This window comes from Schistocerca americana, chromosome 6 (assembly GCF_021461395.2).
Source record: "Schistocerca americana isolate TAMUIC-IGC-003095 chromosome 6, iqSchAmer2.1, whole genome shotgun sequence".
Taxonomy (NCBI): Eukaryota; Metazoa; Arthropoda; class Insecta; order Orthoptera; family Acrididae; genus Schistocerca; species Schistocerca americana.
Genome location: NC_060124.1, coordinates 406,748,295 through 406,757,110, shown reverse-complemented (window position 1 = coordinate 406,757,110; position 8,816 = coordinate 406,748,295). Strand labels below are relative to the sequence as shown.

Below are 8,816 nucleotides of genomic sequence, written 5' to 3'. Positions count from 1 at the left end.
ATTCTCATTGTGCTCAAAAACAATAAGGAGAATTCCTATCTAATCACTGAGAAGACTATAGATGTAATTTTTGAGGGAGAAGCTGACTTACTCGAGAAAATACCCCAACTAATTTAAGGATTACACAAGGGATTAAATTCTGAAAACTAGCGAGTCCTCCAGTGACAGTCATGGGTTCTTGTTCTTTTCTTTTTTTTAGTAAGTAGGACGGTTTAAATTTTGAAATTAACTTTTCGGAAATGTGAGAAATGTTTGTAACTTGGCAATAAATTTTAATTATTTGTTCTTCAATTCCAAAAATTCACTTAAAAAACCAACTGTAATAACCCATCAAGCCGGGGGCCTTGGGCTTTGTGCCCCTTGTGCGCCAGACGTAGATACGGTACTGGTGGATAATAATTTCATTAATGTCTGCCCATATCATTTCAGATGAGCCCATACTGAATACTATGCCACTAGAATTCTGACTGCAGCGTGTGGAAATAGTAGTTCAAAACGGCCTTAGTTTTGTAGTCGTTGCTGTGGCTTGTGGAAGACCAGTTCAAGGGAAGTAAATCTATGGCTCTGTCAGTTTACATCTTTGGAGATCACTTAAATGAGTTTGTGTGGTGTCATAGGGTTTGTAGGTGTGGGTGTTTAGGTGTTTGTTGTGCGGCGTTGTGTAGGGGGAGCGAAGGTTAGATTTTTGGAAAATTACAGCGCTTTTTATTGACACTTAGCAACGGATTGTAAATGTTCTGGAAGTTCCGGTTTATAGTGGCTGTGTTACGTCTTGTAGACACTCCGAACCTGTTGTTCCGTTCCGAATTTCTGATAATTTGTACTTATTTCCCTGTTGAGTGTTGTTGCACGATTCCCTCACTTCTACGTTTTATGCCTGGATGTACAGCTAAAATATATTCATGCATAGTGAAATATTGAATGCTTAAAATAGCTGCGGTTTTACAGATTTGGAGGTCGGGATAGACGTTGCAGCGTAAAGGTGTGTGTTACTCCATATCACTGCCAGCGGCAAAAGCGTGCCAGAAATGTCGAGCAGAAGAGCGAGAAAACGGAGCCCTAGTTCAGTATCGAGTGAAGGCAGCAAACGCAGTAGAAGCTATTACGACGATGCCGATTTTGAGGAAGAAGAAGAAGGCTATCGGTTACACATAGCGGATGTTGGTATGCGATATAACTACATAACGTCGTAATTACAGAAAATTGTACATAAATTGATGGGATGCATGTTGCATAGTATTACTTAGGCAGTTGTACAACAATTTTCAGTTCCCTTTAAATTAAAGTCACACATCTTGTTCTGGGAGTAACTAGTAGCTTTTACAGTATGTTGGTAGCTCCACATCCTTTCTCACTGTGTATGGCTGATTCGTGCTACTAGAAAAGCCGCTTTGAATTGTAATAATGAAGAATGGAAAACGTACTAAATTCCTATAAGTCAATGGACAACAATGTGCCAAAGTAATAATTAGTCTCTCATGCTCATAGTCATCTGTATTTTTTTGGAAATCAAAATTTATTGTACCACCATGTTTATAAATTATTTTCCTCGAGTTTAAAGGTGTATAATATCAATTATTCAGTCCACAAAAAGCTGAGGAATTCATACATAATTGATATTGTAAGAAAGAGGCACCTATTGCTGATCATTAATATTGAACTAATAAAAAATTCAAAACTGTGTTTATCATGTAATATAATTTTCCTCTACTGATTCACTACCAGTGAACCTTACATTTCATGGTGATTCACTCTTGTTAAGTGTCAGGGATAGACAAACATAGTATTCATTTTAATGTCCTCTATCATTTGACAGACAGTTACAGCAAAAATGCATGCAGCACTCTGGAGAGGAATTTTCACTGCTACATTGTCAGATGAAAACTGTTGGAGGTTTACAGAGAAATGGCTTTTGCAATCAGTACGTGGTTTATGAAGGTCTCCTGTAAGTTCAGCAAACAAGGACAAAGATACTGCTAGACCAAAATTTTGTAGAAACTGTTATGTATGAGAGCACATGTACACTTTGGAAACTTTCTTGTTTTTTGTAGGTAGACTGCCCAAAACTCGTCATTCACATGCAAGACTTTCAAATGTGCGTAGGGTTGGTTGAATTAATTATTTTCTTTGATTAGATGTGTAACAGGAAGACTTTGGAGGTAGATGAGGGAAAGTGGCATAGTTTCATATTAATATTGCTGTGCGACAGAAGCTCATAATCAACAGCCTTTTGACATCATCTGCTGGATAAAGGCTGCCAACACACTTGCCTAAACATTATGGTCTTCAACTATGTGAATTAACATTGCTTCTGCAAGTTTTCTGAGGTCACTGTCGTAGCCTTTTTTTTCCCCTTTTAGAATCGAGCCAAGTATTTCCTTGTTCCATGTTCCATCCATCTCAGTTTGGTTACAGTTGTAATTAAGCATCTTCGACTTAAGTCTTTTCCCTTTTTCCTGGCTCTCCTGCCAACTCCCAGCTTGTCTCTTTCCATTGCATTCTGTCATAGGTCAAAACAGGTAATGTGTGCCAGTTGTAAACTTCCCTTTTTGTTTAGGCACATCAGTGTCTTGGGTGTGAAAGTGCTGTATTTACTTTACCAAAGGCAATCTAGGTCAGTGTTAATCTTCTGTTAACTTCTTTTGTTGTCCGTCTAGGTTTTCTAATTTACTTTGAAATTTTCATTATTTATCAAGAAAATTATTATGGTTACAGAGTTGATGGTATCACACACCATAATGTTGACACATTCTATTGAGTTAAAGTTCCTGAATACTGAGACATCCATTTGATGTATTGCTCAGCATCAAAACCGTTTGCTCAGTTTCTGATGTGTAAGCCTGAATTTGGAGAGAGAATCTAATGTACCAAGCTGTTTCACCAGGTGAAACAAAGGTGAATTGTGACAGTCTGAGTGGGTTTCTGTCAGCTTTTTAATATTTTTTGGAATTACTGTCTGTGTGCTTTGAGGGCTGTTTTTTTGTAATAAAAGCTAAGGCATAATAATGAAAATAATTGTTCAAGAATGATAAAATGACAAGAAATGTTGACCAATAGTAAAATGTTTACAAATATTTAAAACTATAACACATTAAATGGAAACTAATGATTAGAAGAGGGAAAAATATAAATGATGATGTGAGGATGGGTAAAATTAAAGAAAACGGAATATAAGTCAAACAAGTTAGCACTGAGGTGTCTCCCACTAAAGTGCATTATTTTAGTTGGGGAACAGAGTGTTATGATGTAGGAGTAGAACCTAGCATGTCGAGGGGGACGGGACGGGACATGGAAGGCGTTTTTTTTTAAAAAAAATCTTTAAAGGATACCATGTCTTCAGAATGGCCTGGGATGGAGAAGTATCTGTTTTAATGCATGAAGCTAATACATACCAGCAGACTTACCATGATTGTCAGTGAAATAGTGAGATTACGACTCGGTACTAGTAGAGAGGAAGAGTTAGATGTAATAGACATAAATGTAATGAGTGGGTTTACAGTACAGTAGAAAAATTGTTCAACTGTGGGAGCTTGGCTGAACAGAAGGATAGACATATGTATAGTAATTCGGATGGACTTAAACAGCCAGGAGCACAATGGGAAGGGAAAGTGTACTCACAGTGCAAGAATTAAGTTGTATTATACAAGCTGCCCTCAGAAGAAGGTTAACAGAAAAGATAGCTTATGGATTTTTTTTCTTATAGTGAGGTTATAAATGGTAGAAAAGGCATTATTGAGGAGTAAGTAACCCTAGGACATTAGTAGTCAAAGTATTGTTAGAGAGCACAAGTCTTAACAGAAAACATAGAACAGTTGCTAAATATCACATACCATATGTGGAGGAAATAATGTACTTAAGTGAAATATTCAGTCAGTGCTTAAACACAGGAGAAAACTGTTAGGACACCACGTGGTGTTTAAGACACTGTTGTGAGAATTGAAACATGTTACATCAGAATTTGAAGCAAAGACTGTTCCACAAAGGAATTGTCAAACCCTGTTTATTACACTAGATATGTAATAATAGTAAAAAGTAAGGTCAGAATGCAGAAGAATTAGATCACTAAAGCAAAGGGTAGCAAGGCTTGTCAGTAGGACCTAGTGAATGGTTAAGTAAGGTAGAGAGAGAAGAAGAAATTGCTTCCTGGAACAGCTGATGCCATTGGTGGAGTGTTACCAAGAGGTGGAACAGCGTGTTTGGAAGTATAAGAAGCCATAAAATAACACAAAGGCAAATGTCAAGTAATAAAGAACACAGTAAAAGTTGAGCTATTTAACCATGAATTCAAGAGAATTGTGGGTGTGGCTGGGAAAGTCCAGGGGAGTAGTGGTACAGGAACAATGGAGGAATGATGTCAAAGGGTCCACATTTAATAACAGAGAAGTATATATTACCATAGGAGCAAGGAAGTAAACAAGCAGGAGAGGACAGAATAGAGAAATTCAAAAACTCATGGGTTTCACCATTGTGCCTTATCAAAGATCCCTATTTAACTTTAAAATCTCCTTATTCCTGAAACGTTTCTGCTTATGCAGGCTGTTCAACTTCTGTACAAATAAGTGAGATGCCAGATAATGGAAAGAAGTGGTAGAAAGACCAAGGGACAATATCAAAAATTACAGGGCATTTCATCTTACTTGTATTGTAAGTAAAATATTTAAAGGGATGATTGATAAATATATTAGAGAATCTTTGCAGAAAGTGAGGTGATGGTGTAGAAGCCATCATGGATTCAGAGCAAGGTTTTCATGACTCAACAGCTAGCTAGTTTTCAGCAGGGTATATCAGATTGGCAGGAGAAGCCAGTTGATTGTATAGCCATTTATCTTTCCGAAGTATTTGATAGAATGAATCTCGTCGTACAGCCAACAAAACTGCAAGGGATGGGTCCTAATGAAACCATATTATGTTGGTGCCGAGAAGTCTATGACAGAACATAAATTGTGAGTATGAGAGACTTCACATCAAATTTAACAATAATAGAGTTGTGCCACAAAGCTATAAATTAGGGCCATTGCTGTGTGTGGTTCATGTAAATGATTCAGGGGAAGTGATAAAGTCAAAATTGAAACTGTTTGCTACGAAGAAGTAAAAGAAGAAGAGGAAGAAGAAGAAGAGAGAAGGAAAAAATAATAATGTGGGAGGCTATGAGATTCTACAGGATGATTTAGAAGTCATCAGAAACTTTGTCCAAAGAAGTGAAATGTTGGTAAATCTAAAGAAGAGTAAACTTATCACCTTCTCAGATAGCACTTGTGCTGTAAGACAAGACTACAAGCTATGACCTGACAGCATTACAACAAAACTGATATGTGGATGTGACACTGAGTGCTGAGAAATTAAATTAGGGGGTGCACACAGGTCAGACAGTAAAGAAAAATCTATGTAGAAGATATCCTTAGTCCATTTACAGAAAGTGTCATCAGATTTAAATACATGGGCCAATAATGGCAAAGCATCAAGATTATGGTCAGTTGGACAAGGGTAAATTTACTTTTATAGTAAATTATTGTACAGTAGTACTAAGAATGTAATATAATTGTGTGTTGTAAAAAATAACCATAATTGCCACCTTGGTTACAGCCATATTTGTGAACAAATAAAAATTGCACAAGCCTACATAAAAAAACTACAAATAGTTGTGTTTGTGACATTGTGAGTATTCTGTTATATACAAACTTTTTCACTTTTTATTTTTTCACAGAACCCTCTTTAATGTCCAACAATAGTCAGTTGTCATACTTTCATCCCATCTTTCCTGAAACCTCCTTAATGTCCCATTGGAGCCACTCTCCTTGTGTTTCGCTATAATGACATAGATTTTGTGCATAGTGATCATTATGTGGGTATAGGAAATGACTTTCACACTCGAGTTACAACCTAATTTCTTGAAATTTCCCATCATGATTTTTGCATTATAATACGAATATTTTTTATTCCCTAGAAAGTTTTCAGCACCATGCGTCTTATTCTCTAATATTCACCATGTTTTCAGATTTATGGTCCCTCATCAATTTGTGAATTTGAGGAAAACAGAACCCCAGCTTTCAATTTTCTTGAGTGATAATGAACAATTTTGTACAAAGGTACTTAGAGTGGTAGCCATCTTGTGAGAAATACCTTACTAACTGCTTCATGAATTCCAGCTTGCGATGTGTAGTAATGGAAGCAACATTATTATTATTATTATTATTATTATTATTATTACTACTACTATTGATTTTTTACAAGATGTCCATGCAATATGTTCCTTCTACTTTGCCCAGTTAACCCCGTCACATTAAAAAGCATGGTATTTTAGAGTACCTAGCTTGCTACTGTAAATAAAGTGCCACAAATAAACTATTTGTATTCCTCATTTTGAATACTTGTTAACACAGTCATAATCTGAATGGCTCTTTCGTTTCAACTGAATGGTCTATAGGAAGGGATCTGTATATGAACTCATTATGCAGTAATACACCTTTGAGGCTTAGTGCAGGAGAATCAGTAAAATGTCTCCACTCGGCAGGATCATGCTCACCTCACAATTGTAGATTAACTTTTTGATGTCATTGCAGGAAACTGAAGAAATTTGTTCCTGGTGCTAGAACATTTTTACTTTTCAGACAAGAACCAACTACTGCAGCAGATTGCTTCAGCAAATTGACATCACACAGTCTTGTTCAGGATTGTAAACATCATTATTGTCTTAGGGTTCCTTTGCTTTTGAAATCATTTTCTCCCACATTCTTTAAATGAGTTGGGGAAAGAAAATACAAATACTCTCTATGTGGAACTGGATCAGTGGCTTCAGGAATACTTTTATACACATTTTGCTTCTTACTTTTTGAATTCATTCCTTGAACATATGAAAGTGGTTTGATAAGTCAGGGAAAAAAAAGTTTGTTTCATAAACAGTTCACCTTACTTCGCAAAATAGTCTCCTTTGAGGAATATACACTTGATCCAGTGATCCTCCAGCTTGTTCATCCCATTGCAGAAATAGGTTCTGTCAACCTCTGCAAAGTGCTAGTTGACTGCAGCTAGCACTTTCTCATTTGAGGAAAACTTCTTCCCAGCAAACCAAAGGTTTAGCTTAGGGAACAGGAAGAAATTGTCTAGAGCAAAGTCTGGTGATTAGGGTGGATTAGGGACCAATTCAAAGCCCAATTCCTGCACTTTTCCCTTTGTTATCGCTGATATTAGATTAGATTAATGCTTGTTCCATTGATCATGAACACGGCACTTTGTAATGTTGTGGAACGTGTCAGCTTAACAAAAGCTTTCTTTACCTGCCGTAATTAAAAGATTTTTTGTGTGTCTGGGACGGTGCGATATTCTAGTGAAAGAGCACTTTTTTACCTGTCACCATACAACAGGTCAGAGCCATTGTTCAGTATTCGTAGGTTAACATTCCCCTTTCGCATGGTGAATAATGATAAGGGCGGTTTCACAAGGCTTGAAAAATTAAGCAGCTGATAATCACCTAATAGTTTGGTGTTTGCACATTATTTCATGCTTTAGTTTTCTTTAAACAATGTGATTTATTTATTCTGGGTGGTAGCTTAGATCGTATTGTGTGGTAGACCTCTATAAGTCTAGCGGAGCCAGTGAGAGTGTTGAAGATTGTAATACTGTCATTCTGTTTCGAAAATTTTTGTAATTGTGGTTGTAACGACACTGTTTTGTTGTGTAGCCCAGAGTCTAAGTTAGGTTGGAAGGTCGTAGTTTGGTTGAGAGTAGGTGGATGCCAACAAATGTGATTTGGACATTCCTGATTCCTGATTTTCTTCATGAAGGCAGTGGTGACAGACTTTTTTTTTTACCGTAGCTGAAAACTTAGGTTAGATTGGAAGAAGCTGACAGTTCAGTTCTGAGTTAGCAAATGTCGTGAACAATATGTCCCCCCCCCCCCCCCCACACACACACACACACACACACACACACACACACACACACACACACACATTGTGTTTTCCATAATTAGAATTATGTGGTGTGTGAAAACCTCTTTTGCTCCATTCTGGTATGATAGTTTCAAGTTTTAAATATGGTTCAAAGCATTAATATCATCATCTCCCATCCCAAAATCCCTAGTCCCATTGAGAAACCATTAGTTGTCTGTTTTTGTTTTGCAAATGTTTGCTAGTTTTTAATGACATCATCCATTGACAGCACATAACTCCACAATGTTAATGTCATCATTGACAGTCAACACTGTATCACATTTTGTACTAAACTTGATATTGCGCATGAATGCTGACAATATTTTTCTTCTAACTGTCTCTAAAGAAAGGTAAGAATATGCATAATTGACATTTACATTGAGGCAGCTCTTAAGCTGTTTTTAATTATGTTCACCTTTGGAAGTGAGACACTGATCATATTGGGAACAATCCTTTGTATTCTTGTATCGTAGAAGCCTGCCATGTATGGTTTCAGTCTGTTTGACAACCACAAGCATCTCTCTCGCTTATTAAAAATTTTCTTCAGGTACAAGATACTGCAGCAAGATCAAGACTATGGGATGTATGGTTAAAACTCCCAGTAGCAACCCCCTATAGATAATTTTGTGATGAACTGTATGTGGACAAGCACTGTCACCACCTGTTTCCAATTCCAGAATGTTTCACAGTATTTACCATTCATTGTTTAGGCAGAAGGCCAATGAACACCTGTTTCCTTCCCCTGCTGTGAGAAGTATGCCCATCACGTACTGCAACAGCACCCCCCCCCCCCCCCCCCACCACCACCACACACACACACACACACACACACACACACACACACACACACACACGCTCTGCCCACTGGTGCTCCCTTGACGTCTCAGC

The 8,816-nt window shown here is 37.3% G+C and overlaps 1 protein-coding gene across 3 annotated transcripts in view; it reads left to right on the top strand.

The window, feature by feature from the left end:
- The first annotated feature begins 538 nt into the window (after positions 1-538).
- Positions 539-8,816, top strand: part of LOC124619444 (serine/arginine-rich splicing factor 7-like) — a 43,741-nt gene continuing 35,463 nt past the window's right edge. For 2 of the 3 annotated variants that reach the window (XR_006980080.1, XM_047145831.1), the window contains exons 1-2: positions 539-676; positions 949-1,164. Coding sequence is in view for 2 of the 3 variants with exons in the window: in XM_047145831.1 (XP_047001787.1) it covers positions 1,029-1,164 (136 nt within the window). In the remaining variant the exon portion in view is untranslated. Of the gene's footprint in view, positions 677-948; positions 1,165-3,608; positions 5,485-8,816 lie in introns of those variants that run through there. The other variant, XM_047145832.1, reaches the window with a different exon arrangement.